This window comes from Canis aureus, chromosome 38 (assembly GCF_053574225.1).
Source record: "Canis aureus isolate CA01 chromosome 38, VMU_Caureus_v.1.0, whole genome shotgun sequence".
NCBI lineage: Eukaryota > Metazoa > Chordata > Mammalia > Carnivora > Canidae > Canis > Canis aureus.
The window spans coordinates 21907153-21925291 of record NC_135648.1 but is presented as its reverse complement, the minus strand read 5'-3'; the positions used below and the strand labels follow the sequence as shown (position 1 = coordinate 21925291).

The 18139-nt window shown below is 52.8% G+C and overlaps 1 protein-coding gene and 1 long non-coding RNA gene across 2 annotated transcripts in view; one reads left to right on the top strand and one right to left on the bottom strand.

The window, feature by feature from the left end:
* Nucleotides 1-16969, top strand: part of SLC60A1 (solute carrier family 60 member 1) — a 29442-nt gene extending 12473 nt beyond the window's left edge. Inside the window, exons 4-10 of the mRNA XM_077887240.1 lie at nucleotides 2501-2669; nucleotides 3089-3204; nucleotides 4534-4707; nucleotides 8723-8870; nucleotides 12099-12169; nucleotides 13524-13644; nucleotides 14786-16969. Coding sequence (XP_077743366.1) covers nucleotides 2501-2669; nucleotides 3089-3204; nucleotides 4534-4707; nucleotides 8723-8870; nucleotides 12099-12169; nucleotides 13524-13644; nucleotides 14786-14841 — 855 coding nt within the window. The 3' untranslated portion in view covers nucleotides 14842-16969. The remainder of the gene's footprint in view (nucleotides 1-2500; nucleotides 2670-3088; nucleotides 3205-4533; nucleotides 4708-8722; nucleotides 8871-12098; nucleotides 12170-13523; nucleotides 13645-14785) is intronic.
* LOC144307417 (uncharacterized) lies at nucleotides 9086-12523 on the bottom strand. Its single transcript, XR_013374297.1, has 3 exons — nucleotides 12317-12523; nucleotides 12061-12183; nucleotides 9086-9234 (listed from the first exon to the last, which is right to left on the bottom strand). It is a non-coding gene; the product is annotated as an uncharacterized LOC144307417 (long non-coding RNA).
* Nucleotides 16970-18139: the final 1170 nt, after the last annotated feature.

The window sequence follows — 18139 nt, the reverse complement described above, 5'->3', positions numbered from 1 at the left end:
CAGAGCTGTCATCTTCCCCTGTCAGCCTGACTCTGTCTCTGGCTGGAAAGCTCTGGTGCTCTGCAACCCTAGACAGGGCCCCCAGAGTAGCACAGGCTAGGGCCAGAGGCACAGGCAGGGAGACTCCCCTGCCCTCTCTCCAGCTTGGGAAGCACTTGTCAGGAACACCAGGGAGTGGCCCCGGCCTCCTGGCTTGGGCCCGCCTGGGCCGGAGGTGGGGAGTATTCCAGTTGACCATTTCCCTGGGTGATGGAGGCACCTGATGGCTTGTCACGACTTGGGGCCTCGGTGTGCTCCGGGCAGACTCGCCACCCCTCCAGAGGCAGGCAGGCTAGGTTCGGGCACCCAGCTGCTGTCAGGCCTCAAAGCGATGGGGTGCATATCGCAATGAAAGGGGTCTTTAAGATCATCCAGTCCCACTGAGCACGAGGGCAGGGGTGTCATACTGTCCCTGGTGCAAGGGCCTGATAAGTGCTAGGAAAACGTTGGCTAGACTGGAGCCCTGACTCCCCGCACAAACCCCCTTCCTGTCTCTGTGCCTGGCGGTGCTTGTTTTCCCTTTCTTCTCCTTTGTAACTTCCCTCTCCTTGTACTAGAATCTTCACTCGGGGCTCTCAAAAACGCTCGCCCCTCTTTTGCTCTGTTTTCTGCCCATGCCAGTCATTGCTTTGAAAACGATACAGCTCTGGGCCTGTGGCTTCCAAGGGCGACCTGCAAGGGGAAGGAGTAATGGCCAGTACCATGTCGAAGCTGAGACTCCAGCACCAGGAAGCCAGAAGGTCCAGCTTAAGCTGAGGGATGTTTTTCTCTTGCCCCTCAAGGTGCAGACTGGAGGCACTTTGTTTGCTGCAGGATGTCCGGACTTTTTATATTGGTTTGTTTCTGAAGATAAACAGTCCACCACAGAAGAGAATGGGGCTGTGCATGTTCACACACACACACACACACACACGCACACGCACACGCACACGCACACAGCCCACCCAGCACTCTCTGACTCTTAAGGTGGAGCTTGCCTTCTCTGAATGGGCTACTTACAGAGACAGGGTGTGTTCTGAGCGGCCCACACCAGCCAATCCCCCGTGGAGCCCTTCCCACCACCCGCCTCCCTGGAAAGCCCCTCTGCAGTGACCAGGCTGTTGAACAGCTGCTTCCCCTTGGCCTTCACCCTGGCATCCAGCCATTGCAGGCCTCTGTGTGATGGTTTCCTGTTTCCCCCATCGGACTGGACTGGAAGGAGGGCTTGTCTCCCCCGTCAGACCCGGACTCCCGAGGGCAGGGCTTGTCTCCTCCCACTCGGGCCTGATTTGCTTTGCTGTCCGGGTGCTGCGTCTGACCCGGACTCATCTTTGAGTGTGGAGGGAGGCTCCCAACGTGTCTGCACCAGGGCGGTGTCCAGAATCCTGGGAAAACAAATCCCGCTGCCTCCTGCCTCCACAGGGGCTTCACTGGCAGGCCGGAGGGGGCCCCCCACAAGGCCTCTGAGGGAGCTTCTGCAGCTCCCCGGGCCGCCTCTCTTTCCTGAGCGAAAGCAATCGGGATGGGGCTGTGGCAGGAAGGGCAGAGGTCAGACTTGATGAAGCGCTTCCTGGCAGCCAGGTGGTTAGATGCGGGCAGGGCACCTGAGGGAGGCGGTGGAGGCTTCTCCAGGCAACGGCAGAGGCAGGAGACATTTCTCATTGCTCTGGGGGGTTCTCGAAACCCAAGCAGCTCCGTGTAAATAGCAGTGCACAGAACGCTGGGCTTGTGTGTGCGTGTTGCTCAGAGCACTCATCTGTCAATCAAAAGCTGTGCATGTCTCTGCTTTCCGGTTTGGACACGAAGCCCCTGCGGACAGCCTCCGTACCTCCAAGGGGGCAGATAACATCACCCAGATGAGCCCTGAGGTGGCGTCGGCCCCAGAGTCAGGGTGCCCGGGCTCCAACCTGGGGTGCCTGGGCTCTGCTGCACGTCAGCTGTGTGACCAGGCACCAACGCCCTCTGGGTCTGCAGCTTGCCTTCTGGTCTCTTCCCATTGTAACTGGTTATGACCGAGTGCTAACTCTGAGCCTCAGTCACCCCGCCTGGAAAATGGGGACAGTGACCAAAAGCAAGCTGTCTTTGTAAAGTGTCACATGATCTACCAGCACCAAGCAGCACGGGGGCCATGCTTTGGCACCATTCAGAATAAGGATCTTAGGAACGAGTTTCTCTCTGGCACCCCTCCTGTACCGGAGGCCTGCTGTGAGTCCAAGTTTTGCATGTGACAAGGAGCTGTCTTCAGGAAAACGGATGTGGTTTAGGTTGGGCGGCAATTAAAACAGCCTGCCCTGGGTCAACACACCTGGCGGCATGAGCCAGGGCCGGCCTGTGAGTGGACACTTGGAAAAGAGCCGCGTTCCATCAGGACCGTGGGCGCACATGCCGCAAGGCCAGGTGGAGGCGTGTGCAGCGGGCCGGGCACGGGAAGGGGACAGCCTGATGGGACCAGGGCTCTCCTGACCCTCTGCCCACCCCTCAGCTCCCGGTGCCCCTGGCTGTGCTGTTTCTGCTGTCCAAAGAGCGGCTGCTGGCCTGCTGCCCTCAGAGGAGGCCCCTGCTCCTGTCTGCAGATGAGCTCGCCCTGGAGACACAGCCTCCTGAGAAGGAAGATGCCTCCTCCCTGCCCCCAAAGTTTCAGCCACACCCAGGTGGGGGCTCTAATGAACTTCCATGCCCACAGCCCCGCACCGAGGCTTCCCTTGCCCCGGAGGGTGAACACAGGTCACAGGGAATGATGGCTGGAGACGAACCATGGCCACTGATGGTCTCGTGAGGTCATGGAGCAACCTGGTCTAGAGTAGGGGAAGCAGGCTTCTGGTTCCAGCCTCCCTTCTGCCTAAGCCTGCCTGTGTCACCCGGGGCAAGTTCCTGGCTCTCTTGGAGTCTTGCTTCCACCGGGACTGAGATGGACAGGGGCTGTTGGAAGGTGGTTGGAAGCCAGAGAAGGTGGGGGGCAGCGAGTGGTCCCCATTCTGCCAGGCTCTCTACCTCCCAGCCGCTCCCCCTGGGCCTGCAGAGGAAAGGGAGCAGAAACTAAGACTCACCCCTGTTCTTGTGTCCCATCCAGGGCACGAGGACCTGTTCAGCTGCTGCCAGAGAAAGAACTTCAAAGGAGCCCCTTATTCCTTCTTCGCCATCCACATCACAGCCGCCCTGGTCCTGTTCATGACCGATGGGATGACGGTGAGCTGGCCTGTCTGCCCTGAGACTCGAGCTGGGGGTGGCAAGAGAAAGGGGAGCACCAGGGTTTCCTGGGGACCAAACCTGTAGTACAGTCGAATCAAACATTGAAGCTAAGTAAAAGTCCTGGGGGAGACGGTCTGCAGAGTTGTTCGCAGCCCCTCGGTGCTGTGGTCTTCTGTCCCAGCCCTCTGTTAAAGACAGAAACTAAAGTTTTCCTTAACTCTCTGGATAGGGGCTTCTCTGGTTTGCTGCCAAGTGCGGGCTACCCACCTTTTTTTAAAGGGGCAGAGCCCAGGGGCACCTGCATGGCTAGTGTTGGTTGAGTGTGTCTGACTTTGGCGTTGGTCATGATCCCAGGGTCCTGGGATGGAGCCTCGAGTCTGGCTCTCTGCTCGGCGGGGAGTCTGCTTCTCCCTCTCCCTCTGCCCTCCCACACACCCCACCCCCTCACCCCACCCCTGCTCATGCATGTGCTCTAGCTCTCTCAATTAAATAATTAAATCTTTAAAAAAATAAACAAATAAAGGAGCAGAGCCCTGTTCCTCCAGGTAGAGGTCATGCCATGTAAACTTGAAGGCACTCTGCTTCCTGGAACACATTCCAAACCTGGACTTCTCAAGCCATGTTGTAAACAAGCTACAGGCAGGCTCTGGGCCCAGCTCTGTATTTTATTAGTGACCTCTGTTACACTATTGTGTCTTTCTCCAGAAGTCTCTTAGAATTAGATCAGATACCTTTGAATGGCTGATTGATTAATTGATTGCCGTATCAGGGACTCTCCAGAGAGAAGGTCCTAAGAAAGAGATGACCCAGTGGGAAATACTCATGCCAGTACTGGTTGACTTTCAACTCTGTGTGACCTTGGGCAGCTCACTTCTCTCTGCCCCCTCAGCTGTGAGATGAGACACTCTTACACACCTTATTTGCAGCTGTGGTACCCTTCCTTCGACAATAAACTTTCTGTGGGATCCTCCTAAATCAGGCCTGCGGTGGAACTCTGCTCTGGCTGAGGGGTGGGAGCAGTGCCCTGTAGGCCCTGACCTCTCAGGACCCCCTGTGGAGACCTGGAGACACCCACCTCCCTACCCCCCACATCCCCAGGCCTGACCCCCTGGGCAGGTGCAGTCTGTAAGCTGTGGCACCATAGGTCCTAGCCTCAGCTCCGGCCTGCGGGTGTCCTGGCTTCAAGTCCATCTTTCTTTTATTGAACCTCTAGAAGCAGGACCTGTCCTCCCTCAGCCCTCAGCACACCTGCCCCCAACCTAGGTTTCCTTTTTGGAGGGTCCGGATGCCCTGCAGGTGTGCTCAGCAGGGCCCGTCTCTCCACAGGGGGAGTATTCAGCATTTGTGTACAGCTATGCAGTGGAGAAACCGCTCTCTGTGGGGCACAAGGTGGCTGGTTACCTCCCCAGCCTCTTCTGGGGCTTCATCACCCTGGGTCGGCTCATCTCTATTCCCGTCTCCTCCAAAGTGAAGCCAGCCACCATGGTTTTCATCAATGTGGTAAGTGGCCTCCTTTTACTTCTTGGAGACGCAGGAGGACCATTCTGTCCTGGCCCTACCACAGCCCCAGGACATTTGCTCGGGACTAGAGTCTGCCAGCAGGATGGGAAGGTAGTAGAGGGAAGAAAGCAGAAGAGAGAGACACTGGTGAAGAGGGAACAGAAATCCTATCTGTGTGACCTTGGGAAAGAAAGTCCCTTTCCTTCTGTGAGTCTCTGATTTTGTACCATCAAGAAAGGGGCTGCAGGAGGTGATTACTACTGTGAGTGGAACAGATCCCAGTGGACAACCTGCCAAGAGTACAGGCAAAACATGTGCTGACTGGGGTCCTCCTGTGTCACCTTGAGGCTCCGTGGGTCAGAGCCCTCTGGCCAGTGGAGACCAGGGGCGCCCCCATCCTTCAGAAATCACCGTCTCTGGGCTGCATTTTGAAACTCTCCCAGGCACTTCTTCTTCTTCTTCTTCTTTTTTCCAGGTGCTTCTTAAGTAGCCAGACTGGAATGTAGGATGGCAGGCAGGGAATTGGCCTGCCTGGAAGGCAGGGGTCCAGGCAAGGGGTAGGGTTAGACTATTGTCCTGAGATGTGTCCAGGTCACCGTCAATGACAAAGGGTCTAGATTATAGATTCCTGTAAGGCCATCTAGCCCAGACTCCCTCCAGAGCTCCAATCACCTCTCTAGCATCCCCTCCAGGGAGTCCATGGTCTATTTAAACATCTCCAGTGACTGGGCAGTCGCTCCCTTTCTGTGTAGCCCAACCCACTGTCAAAAAGTACTTCCTTGACTTCTTCCGAGCATTCCTGTCATTTTTAAATTAATGGTCACCCCGCTCTCTGTTCTCCTGGGTCTCCACAATCACTTCCTGGTGAATGAATATGCAGTTTGTGCAGGGTCTGTGGGGAACTGCAGGCGTGCTGAGTTGCAGGCAATGGGTCTCTGCCTTGGGGATGCTTACAGTCAACCTGGGAAGAAGATGGGCAGGGGAGGGCGTGAGTGTGCCCTGGCCTGGAGGGTCACGATGAGGTTGGCCGGCAGGTGGGAAGCAGGCTGAGTGCCACTGGCCCAGATGGGAGAGCCCCACTGACCGCGAGGAGAGCTGGTTGGTGGAGTTTGCTAGTTGGCCTTGGGCAGGCTCTGTCTTCTGTCACCCAGGCTAAATAAAAATAAGAGAGGTGTTCTTAAGATTCCCCCAGGCCTAGAGATTTTCAGGGTGACTCTTCAAGGCTTGCCTGGAAATGTATGGTTTGTAAGTGGGGTGGCCAGGCAGCAGGAGGGGGAGCAAGAGCAGCACCATCAAAACACTGGTCCCACCCCAGGCACACCCATTGCGAGCTGACTATCAAGAAGGTGCCAGCACCATGAGGGGTGGAGAGGTGAGTGTTCTGGGCAGAGGGCACTGCTGATTGAAAGGTCCCAACGGGGGAGCTAGCTGGGTGGGATTGTAGTGGGCAGGGTCGGCGATAGGATGCAGAGAGACAGCAGGTTGGGGAAGCAGACATGAGCTAGATCCTGTAAGGTCTTGTTTGGGGTTTTATTCAAAGTGGGAGAAAGGCCTTTAGACAGTGTTAAACAGGGAATGGACGTGATCTGCTTTGTATTTTAAGAGCACACTCCAGGGGGAGGGCCTGGGTGGCTCAGTCTGTTAGGTCAGGATTGAGCCCTGCACTGGGCTCCCTGCTCAGTGGGGAGCCTGCTTCTCCCTCTCCCTCTGCCTGCCACCCCCGCTGCTTGTGCTCTCTCTCTCTCTCTCTTTCTGTCAAATAAATACATTCATAAATAATGTTTTTTAAAAATTAAAAATAAATAAAAAATAAAAGCACACCCCCCTGTCGTGTGTGAGAGGAGATCTAGGAGGGGCAAGAGTAAATCACGGAGACAGCGAGGAGCCCCTCTTGCAGTCCAGGTGGTGGCAGCTGGATGAGGGTGGTCAGGATGGGTTTGGAGACACAAGAGTCTACAGCATTTTTTGGGTGGAGTTGATGGGACTTGCCCTTGGCCTGAATGGAGGCGGGGAGGGAATAAGGCCTTGAGGACTCCTGTAGTTACAGGGCTTTTGGCCACTGGGTGGATGGGCAGGCCATTCATGGACGTGGGCAGGAGGAGATCTGGGGGGAGGAAAAGCCACGTTCTGTCGAGACTACGTTGTTAGTCAGCCAGTCACCTGTCGGAGGGGCAGGAGGATGTGCAAGTCTGGAGCTCGGAGACAGGTCGTGGCTGGAAGGATGGATTTAAGAGGTTGGGCGTAGAGATATTTGGAACCATGCGCTGGACCAAAAGGGAATGCAGAGAAAGAAGAGCCAGGAGAGGCTGGGGCGGCGCCAACATGTAAAGATTGAGCAGAGGAGGAAGAAAGAGCAGCGAGGCAATGGGGCCATTTTCTGTGCCAAAGAAATACATTATATTTGGAACCTTAGCTCTGTCTACTTGTTCTCACATTTTTATCGCGCAAGAGATATCTTTCGCTTTGCTTCTCCATGGGGAGGAGAGTTTCCTCCAGCGTACCCCGCCTCGGGCAGCCTTCTGCTGGCAAGCCCTGAGTCTCCGTCTCAGACTGAGAGATCTCGCAGCAGAGACTGAAGGGCCCATGAAGACGGGGAAGTGTAGGGGGCTCCGGGGTTGCAATTGCTTGGCTCTTCCTCTAGCTGCAGCGGGTCCCTGGGATCTACCTGCGGGGGTGATGGTCCCTTCACTCCTCTGGCTCAGCCAGGGTGCAGCTGGGGCTGGAGGTGGTTTCTGACACACCTTCAGGCCCTCTGCTCTATAATTTTATCTTGTTTGTTTCTAGAAACAGAGATACTCAGCCACGAGATTTTTACCTGAAAGCCATGATTTTCCATGGTCTTCCAGACCCTTATGATTGGAGACATTAAAGGAAGCTCACACACACAAATTCAAGACTGATAGTTGTCTAGAGCCATGGCCCCTGCGTTGCTTCATTTCTCCACGACTCTTCAGTGGAGCTTTGGTAACCCACTTTGCAGACTTGGGGGCTGGAGTCAGAGAGATCTAGGACTTCAAGCCCCAGACTTGGTACTTGCACCTAGGTCTTCTGCCTCCAGTACCGAGCTGCCTGACTTTCTTCCCAAAGGCATTTTGCATAGAAATTATTCAATATTGGGGCACCTGAGGTCATGATCTCAGGATCCTGGGATCGAGCCCCACATCAGGCTCCCTGCTCAGTTGTGTGTCTGCTTCTCCCTCTCTCTGCTGTCTGCCCCCCACCCCCGCACTTGTGCTGTCTCCTCTCTCTCTCTCTCTCTCTCTCTCTCTGTGCGTGTCAAATAAATAAGATGTTTAAAAAAAAGAAAGTATTCAATGTTAACATAAAAACATTTTTAAGGAATTTAGGAAAAGCATGATCAAACAAAAATATTCCCCTGTGACAGAGACCCTTGCTGAACTAGAAAGATCTCTGGTCCCTGAGCTCATCCCAGGCGCCTCTAACCAGGGGGTGGAATCTGCTCAGGGCGGTCTGAGCTGGACCTGGGGGAGGCTGCCATAGCCACTGAGCCTCCCTCTGGGCGGTGTGCCTGGATTCTCTGAGGGTGGGGACCCCACCACCCACCCTCCCTACCACCCCCAGCCCCGCCAGCCTCTCCTGCTACCCCTGGGCTTCCTCTGGGAACTCATGGCTTTTAGGGCAAGAAAAGCAGCTCCTCTCGATGAGAGTGGAGGGCAGAGAGCTGGTGCCTTGGCTGGAACTCCCCGTGCTCCCAGATAGGGCCTTGGGCCAGGCGGTACCCCTCGCCACGCTCCTCCACTTCTCCGCGTGGATGGCAGGCCATCTGCCCCGCGGTCTGGGTGGCTCCTCCTGAGCGGTCCTAGTTCCCAGGGCTTCCTTGGCGGCACCAGGAGCGAGGCTGCGAGGCGCAGTGCCCGTGGAGCCCACAGGGAGGCGTCCTGGTCACGCAGCGCTGCTCTGGGGTCAGGGAGGACCTTTCTGGAGCCTGAAGCCCTGCGATCCCCCCGCCCCGCAGCCCCTTCGTTGCTAATCTCCTCCATCCCCGCGGTTACAGGTGGGCGTGGTGGTGACCTTCCTGGTGCTTCTTGTTTTCTCCTACAACGTCGCCTTCCTGTTCGTGGGGACAGCCAGCCTGGGCCTGTTCCTCAGCAGCACCTTCCCCAGCATGCTGGCCTACACCGAGGACATCCTGCAGTACAAAGGTAGGTGTGCAGGTGCGCAGAGTGGGGAGGTACCCCCACCCCAGTACCACTTGCTCCCACCACGCCCCATCTCTCCGTCGTATCCCGGCTCTGCCGCTGCCCCCCTCCTCCCAGCAAGGCTTGCTTCCCCTCCTGACTGGTGGGAACCGGTTCCCGGTTCCTGAGGGGGCTCATTCTATCCCACGTGGCTTTCCCCATTCGACACCGTACCTGTGTCATGTGACGTCAGGCCACGCAGAAGCAGTACACTTCTCTTTCCTGTTTTCGATTCCGGGTGGCGATGTCTGCTGGCCCACAGCTGGCATTTTGTGTGACAAAAATTCCAAGTTCAAAGACCAGCAGGTTGCACAGGGAGAGTTATGGTCTAGGAAAGGGGTTTATAACTTATCAGCAAGAGCACCTCCTTGCTTTGCTCTTCTTGTGGATATGTTTGGAGGCACGAAGGAGTAGGGCAGCGTCTCCACCCTGGGTTTGGGGTTGTGACAGTGGGGTTCTTTGATGTCGGAAGCCTCGGATTCTCTCCACGAATCTCCCTCCCCTTTCTGTAGCTTCCCAACTTCATATAGCAAAGGCCTTTTTAAAAAGTGAGTTAATTAAAAATAATTATGTTGTGAACATTTAGCATTGCCCTTAGAAGTAACTAGAGTGCCCTAGGGTGAAGGAAAACCAACGCTGAGGAGGAGTGATTTCTCTAGGGGAGGAGGGGGTGGTGGAAACGGGTGTAGGCGGCGTGGGGGTGGCCAGAGCAATTAGAGCTAAACCCACTAGGAGAGGTGGGAGCCTGAATCCTTGAAACCTAAGGATGATCTCCAAACCTCAAGCGACCAAGTGAAGCAGTGAATTAATGTTGGCATCACACGTCACGCAGAAGATCCCCGCGTTTTAAGCAGTCAGCCCGCGTTAGAGGATAGAGCTACTGGCTGCTCAGTCAGGAGAGAATGCAACTCCTGACCCTGGGGTTGTGAGTTCAAGTCCCACCTTGGGTGTGGAGCCTACTTAAAAATTAATTAATTAGCTAAGCCAAATGCTAGAGTGTAATAACAATAATTGGGATTGGTTGATTCTGCTCGCAGGTGATCACTCAGATCCACCCACTTCTCCTCTCTCACCATCTCGGCCTCCGTTCAGCCTTCCCCATCCCGTGCCTGCTTGGAACACTTCACGGTGCCCAGCTTCTAATCACCGACTTCCCTGCCTCGGCAGGTGCCCACCTGTCCCCTTCACGTTTGCCTGCCTTGGTGGTTCTCAGTGCCGGTGCCACATTAGAATCCCCTGGGGCACTTGTCACACCTCCTCTCACCCTGCTCCCACCCAGGGCCTGCATCCTGGCCTTGTGAATCACTGCCGTTCCCTGCCTGCAGTGCCCGCTCCACTCCATCCCGCCCCTGCACCTGCCTGCCTACTCCAGTCTCTCTCTCTCCACCCCTTCTGGAAGCTTCTCTAATCTCCCCTGGAAAGATGTGCCCCTCCCCTTTGTACTTGCCTCTCGTGTTTGACCTGCCTCATGACTTTTGTACCTGTTATCTGTGTCCTCTCCTCGATGACGTGTTCCCTGTGGGCACCAGCAGGGGACAAAGGCAAGAGCGTGTGCTTTGAGGTCATTGGCAGACCTGAACGCCAGTCCTGCCTGCACGCTTTCTGGCTTTGTGACCTCGTACGATTCCATTTTGTTCCCCTTTCTTAGCCTCGGTTTTCTCACCTACAAAATGGGGATGCACATACCCACCTACCCACCTATCGGATTGTGTGTGCATTTGAGGAGGAGACATAGAACACTTGGCTTAGCGGCTTAGTGGACTCCCAGGTGCTCAGCAGACATGTCAGCTCAGATCATCTGAGTACTCTTGGCATTTAGCTTCACACCCGTGCACAGAAAGTACTGGCGGGTTTTTGAATGAATGAGTGGACTAGACACGGGTGCTTCTGGAACTCAGAGAAGGGAACGACCAGTGTTCAATCCACATGTAGCTTCACAGAGGAGATAGGACGTGAACTGGCTCAGGATTTGGAAAGGCAAAAGGAAAAAGGAAAGGTGCTCCAGGGAAGGGCAGGGCAGGGGCAGGGGACACTGTGACAGCAGAGACATAGCGCTAGGTATAAATATAAGCCAGACCAAGAGAGGAACTTGAAGCACAAAGTAGGCAATGATGATCCTGTTTTATTCAAAAAACACAAGCACCTACCACAGGTTGGCCACTGGGCTAATAGTGTGTAGCCACTGAACGAAAATTCAAGGCACGGTGTGCTCTCATGGGCTTGCAGCCCCTCGGGGAAGGCTGCCTTGCAAACAGGCAGCCGGTAAGGAGGAAAAGGTTGGAGGGGCCGAGGGAGACAGACAAAGAGCAACTTCATGCAGGTTTAGGGCCTGAGGGAGGTCTAAAGGAGGAACTTAAAAGGTGAACAGGAGCTTGGCAGATGGAGAGGAGGAGGAATAATGCTCAGAAGGCAGGGAACACACGTGTCAGAACCTGGCAGGAAGCAAGCTGGTTTCCCGGCGCTGGAGGGTATGGAGGGTAGACTGTGAGCAGGTTCAGAGGCGTCTGAGCTCTCAGCAGGGATGGGGTATAAAGGGCCCTGCAAACTACATGAATGGGTGTGGACTTTCTCCCCAAGGCAGTTTCCCGTGTGCCCACACAAGGCTGGGTACCACATGGCACTTCCTGCAGGGCCACGCTGTGGAGGAGTTCATGCCCATTTTACAGAAAGAGGGACAAGTGGTCTAATCTCATGGCTAGTAGCTAACACAGCTGGGCTCGGGACCCCAGACCATAGTCTGACCCTGAAGCTTGGACTCGGAGGGTCTGTGCCACGTTGCCGGAGCAAGCAGAGGTGTGGCCGGTCAGTGCAGCGCCAGGGCAGTGAGGACACAGGTCTGCCCAGAGCCAAGGGCTGGCCAGAGGAGGTCAGAAAAGCTTTCTGGAAAGGTCAGTGGCAGTCAGATTGGGAAGGACCCTTCCTAATGCCAGGCCGAGCAACTTGGAATTTACCCTGAAGACAACCCTGAGTACTTGAAGGTCCTAGGACAGTGAAAGCATAGTGACGGCAGGACCTACCATCCCCAAAGTAAAGTTAAGGACTAAAGTCTGAGAAATCTAAGGAACTCGAAGTAGTCCTCTTAGGCAGTCATACCATTTTCCAGAGTCTTCCCAGAAATAACTGGACTCATACCAGCAGACTTCTGGCTCCTTACCTTGCTTTTACTAACCCAAATCCTTCTCTTTTGGTTAGGCTGTGCGACCACGGTGCTGGTGACAGGGGCAGGAATTGGTGAGATGGTCCTCCAGATGCTGGTTGGTTCGGTATGTGGGAGACCCTAGAGGAAGGGGCCAGTATTTGGGGAGCCCCCCTCTGAGCAGGTGGGAAGAAGCGGCCAGCCACCTTCTGAGCCCACCCTATCCCTTCCCTGAGGGTCCCACTCAGCAGGCAGGGCCCCCTCCGTCTGTTACCTGTTTCTGCTCCTGAGCCAGCCTTGCACACTGAACTTCCGAATGTGGGACCTGGAAATGTGAAGGGATGTGGGGTACAGTCCAATGCAAACACAAGGCCTCTCTGGGAGTGGGGCCAGCAGGGCCCCATGGGAATGTCACTTCGCTCCCAGAGCCTGGGACGGGATTCAGTGGAGTCGGGAGTTCATTTCCCACCCCTTCTCAACCTGCCGTCCCCACCCCACCTCTCCCAGCCTTGGCCGTCCTCCACGGGGCCCGCCGTCCTGCCCAAGTCTGCCCTGATCAACAGCCAGCTCACCCACTTCTCTTCAGACATCCCCACGTCTCCTCTGTTCACCAGGAAAAAAAAATACATCTGCTTTTTATTGAAGACTCTAAGGCATATATTGTTATCCCCCTTTTATAAAGGAGGATGCTGAAAGTCAGATAAATTAGCAACTTGCCCTTGGTCGGTCATGCTTCTAATAAGTGATGGGACATACAAACCTAGGTCTGTCGGTCTCTCCCAAATGTCCCTCATCACAAACCTCCTTCCTTCTTCTGGGGCCCTGCCAGGAGGGGGAAGAGCTGCACTGAAATGATGTGATGTCTGGGGTTTGCTTCAATGTAGGGGTACAGAGGAAATTGGTGCTAATCACTAAAGTCAGTTGATGGGTCCATGGGAGTTCCATAAGCTACTTTGGCCTGTGCTTTAAATTTTCCGGAGCACCTGGGTGGCTCAGTGGTTGACTGTCTGCCTTCAGCTCAGGGCATGATCCCAGGGTTCTGGGATCGAGTTCCATATTGGGCACCTCACAGGGCTCCTCTGCCTATGTCTCTGCCTCTCTCTGTGTGTCTCTCATGAATAAATAAGTGAAATCTTTAAAAAAAAATAAATTTTCCACGGTAAAAAAAAGATATATATACAAAATCCTTTGCAAAGTTCTGGTTAGGCCTTGTAGGCACAGAAACAGTATGATCAGAATTTAAAGAAAAATATGGAGATTTTCAGAAGGTTCCAGGGACTGCAGGGGCCATGAGGTCTCACCCCTGCCTCAGAGCAGGACTCCTGCCAAGCAGCCCCCCTACCTACCCATGATCCTGCCTATCGGCGTGATGGCCCTCCACCTGACTGAAAAACCTGCCAGAGGTCAGAGAAAGCTGCTTCCTCCGGTACACCTTCATGTGAGGTTTTGATGGTCTGTATTTGTGTTTTCCCCTTTGGCAGATATTCCAGGCTCAGGGCAGCTATAGTTTCCTGGTCTGTGGCGTGATCTTTGGTTGCTTGGCTTTTACCTTCTATATCTTGCTCCTGTTTTTCCACAGGATGCACCCTGGACTCTCATCAGGTAAGGAAAGAATCTGTTTCCCCACAGAGGAGGAAAACAGAGTGGGGTGAGGCTGTGGGAGATGCCATAGATCTTAGCACGCCACAAATGCCATTATGTTCCAAGTAAAATGCAAGGAAATGTTTATTTTTCTACAGCTTCCTTTCCCTCTCTTCCTGCTGTGCCATGCAATTGTCCGGGCTGGACTCTGAGGGCAGGAGGGAATGGGATAGGCTGACTCATGGCTTCTCCGTTAGGAGAGGGGCATGGATTGTGAGCTTGGCTTCCTGCATCCCACCATGCCATGGGACCACGGGCCAAGAATCTCTTTCCAGCTCATGTGGGGCCCTGAAGGGCAGAGTCTGCCTCCTTGGCTGGAATGCAGCCCAGAAGCCTAATTGGCCACCTCTTTGCAGTTTAGGATTTTGACTCCAGTCCAGATTTCTTTTTCAAAAAGAAATCCTTTAGGCCAAGTGGCAAAGGAAAGCTCTTTCAGGGCAGAGGCGCCTCCTAAGAATAGTCTCATTCCTGGAGACCCCAGGGAGGGGGAGTCCCAAAGCTGTTTTCATAACCCTGAGCCTCCCTGCCTTTGCCCAAAGATCCCAAAGTCCCAACAAGTATATCAGCTGTGCACGGAGCCGGTTCTTAAGGAGCCAGGCAGAGCCCTCATCCTCTCCATAAACGCAAAAAAAAATCACAAAAAAAGAGTGGAAGGGACAGGTATCTGTAATCCTATCTCTCAGGTGGCCACTCAGTGTAAAGGCCCAGAAGAATAACGGGGGCCCCGTAGTTAGCACACACTGTACCCTTACCCTGCGCCCCTCTCAGGGGGCAGGTACGTAGCCTGGCACTCAGCATGGAGGCTTCACTTAGGTTCCAGAAGCGTTTGTTAAATATGCAATGAGTAACACCTAATGAGTTCCCTATTCGTGGGAGATAGAAAGAAACCTCTATACCCCAAGTCCTAGACACTAGTTTCAACAAACTTCCTCCACCAATGGATGGTTTGCCAGAACTAGTAAGTCTGACTTTCTACTTGGCTCCCAAGAGAGAGAGAGCCATAGAATGGCAGAGAAACAAAAGCCTGGGTAAGCTCTCAGATGAATAATTGCTACAGCTCATACACGCCGCTACAACACGCTACCTGTTTTTCCTGTTGTAGTTCCTACCCAGGACAAAGCCCTAGGAATAGAAAGCCTGGAGTGCTACCAGAGGTAAAGCTGGGTGAAGGGGGCCGGCGAAGACTTCCGGCCTTTTGAGCACACCCGCACGGACTGAAGTGTTCAAGATGCTTGGGGGTGGCGGTGGAGGCCATCTCTCCACACCTTGGCTTGGATCTTCTCCGCTAATCCTTGCTTGGGTAGAAGAGATTAAATTGACTTCTGGTACCTGGATCCTCCCAGGGCAAATCATTAGAAGTTTACTGGATGGATGTTCAAGTTCCCTGGTTCGAACCTTTGGTCACAACTGTCCAGGATACCCAGATGGGAAGGAAGAAGACAGCCATACGCTTCACTCCATTGGCCACCTCTTGCATGGACCACACCCTGCCTGGGTTTAAAAATCACTTTTCATTGAAGTTTGGAAGAATAGGTTGAAATTGTAAAGTTCAATGATCATTGCTAGATGTAGATATATTTTAAATTAGTCAAAAACAAACCCCAAGTTTATGCCCTGGCATGCTCAAAGGATTGATGTTGCTTTTTACCTTTTGAGAGTCCAAAGTCCTGCAAATTCCTGTCGCTGATATCAATAGTTCATTTAAAATCTATAGCATCAAAAGGAAAAGTTGAATCTTGCTGTCTTTGGGACCCTAATTCAGTGGTATGCTGGGCTAGCTCAGACTATAAAAAGCAGATTGCTAAAATTTCATTTTGAGAACTGGCTGTGAAACACGGCCGTTGTTCAAAATTAAATTATAGAAACTTACAATTAATTACATTAAAGACAAAGGTAGTGACCACTCAAAACCCATCACTTCCTTGAAGTTACTTATGTGTGTTGTATCTGCGTGGCGGAAAGGTATGCTTCTGTGCATCTCTTCCCAGCAGCACTTTCAGCGATCATGTGTTTGGTGGCTTGAGATCAGCCCTGGGGGTGGGGTATTCACCCCACAGGACCTGGCAAAAGCTGTCCATCCTGGCTTCCTCCCACCTCCAGCCGCTGGAGAGCCAGGTGTGAAACATCTGCCAGCATACCACTGCTAACAACAATGCTAACCGGCCCCAAAGTCATCTGGGAGAATGGGATGAAGATTCTGTTCTTTACTGACGCTGACAGTGCTTATAAAAGGTGTAGAAACAGCACTAAGAATTTCTCCAAAATATCTAATTTAAACTTGACATCTTTTATAGAAGGGCACAAAGCTCTTTACACCACGTCAAGTTGTTTTCTTTAACAAAAAGCTGGGGCTACCTAGTGATCCTGAGGAGGACAGGCTCCTGCCCAGGGCAAATCCCCCAGCAGCACAGAGAGAGTCCAGAGCTGCCGCTTGGAGAGGGTAGGAGCACTGAGCGGTCCGGAAGCAGTGAAGTGGCTATCACAGTGACAGTACATGCATTTACCTGCAGTTTTCCTGTGTATGTACAGATGTACGTGGTCAAACAGAAAAAGTGGATCCAGGTTCTCAGGAGCTGGTCTAAGCGGTCTCGCAGATCAGTAGCATTGTCATGTAAGCCGCTCCACCTGCCAGCACCATGTGTGCCCGAGGGACTCCGGCAGCCCTGGGGTGAGCCCTGGCCTCTCCCTCTAGCTGCATGGCCCTGGGCAGATAGATCACTGATGCTCTTCCGGCTTGGTGGTTGTTGTTGTTTTTAAATCCAAGTGACATTTCTAAAGGAACTGACCCTACCTCAAAGGAATTCTGAAAGAATTAAGTAACTTTGTTTGAAGCAATTCTCATTTGCCTGACACAGAAACTGCTTAATAAATGTTAGCAATCTTTTTTTTTAAAACCTCATTAGCAACTTCAAAATTGCTCATGTGTTTGGTACATATTTATTGTTTAAGTCAAGCAGATCCAAATTCTTTTGAAAGCCAATGGTCTAGGGGTGTAGTTTTAACTATATTTGTAAATACTTAAAAGTATTTGATGGCTGCCAGACTTAAATGTTCAATCTAACCGGAGTGAGTGACTGACCTGGACAAAAAGAAAGTGGTTGTATTTTTCTTGTGGTTTTTCAAAATTAAAACACACACACACACACACACCATCCTTTTTATACAGATTTAGAAAGAATCATTGGCTTTCTCTAAGATGTCATGATTAATTTAAGACTATAGGAAAACAAGATTGAAACAAATCTAAGTGTATCTTTCCTGAAATAAAATATTTTAAATTTAATAAGTGTGTTATCCATTATGGACAATTGAGCTTTTATATGAAGCTCAGAAACAAATGATCAGATATTTCCCAAAGAGTGGGCTCTCTCAAAGTCAGGCTCACGCGGCTGATATTTTAGGAGAAACAACTCTCAGGACTAAGAATCACTATTCCCTCTTAAATATAATCAGAATAGGAGAAGGCAGGTAGGTTTTAATGCGACGCTTCAGAATCAGTTACAGGGCAAGTAGGGCTTTTCACCTGATCTCCTCCTGCTAAGAGTGTTGACATTTCAGAGTGCGGCAGGAGCCTTCCATCCCCAGCTTGGAATCTAATCCATCTGGATGCCAGACTCACTAAAGGAAGACAGAGTGAGTGACTTCGAGGTCATTCAGAGGATTCGTCTATTCATTTTAAAAAGATTTATTGAGTACCCGCTGTGTTCAAGGCGCTGATTAGGTGCAGAGATACAGCAGAGAATGAGCTAGAAGTCCCTGCCTCGCAGAGATTACACTGCAGTAGAAAACAGATGGACGGTAAGAACTACATGCCACAGGATAAAGGATAATTGAGTGCCACCGAGGAAATACAGCAGGGGAAGGGGGTGGGAAGAGGACTGTCCAGAGATGTTCTGGAAAGCCTTCATAAGGAGGCACCATTTGTGCTGGGACCTAAACAATGCAGAAACAGCAACTCCCAAGGACCAGAGAAAGAGCCAACTGGGCAGGGGCCAGGGGGAGAGCAGCGCGTGCTGTCCCTGAGGAGCAGCAAGGGGACCAGTGGGGCTTCAGTGTGGTGAGGAAGGTGGGTCAGGAGTCGGAAACAGGTGGGAGTGGCAGCCGGGGGCCAGATCATACAAGCCAGGGCAGGAGTACAGATTCTGTGGTTTTTATGTGAGATCACCAGGAGTTACGAGCAGGCAGGGCGCGTGGTCTCATTTACACAAAGTAATACTGTGGTGGTTGTGTGGAGGAGAAACTGCAGGACAGACGTGAGACCGGGACACCAGCAAGGGCACGACTGCCTAGACCTCGTAGGACAGGACGGTGGCTTGGACAATGTTGGTAGCGTCAGAAATAGCGAATGTGATCAGATTCAAGCTATATTTTGAGAAGTCCAAATTTGCTGATGGATTGGGCATGGGTGTGAGAAAGACGGGAATCCAGGATGACCCAAGGCATGTGGCCTGAGTTA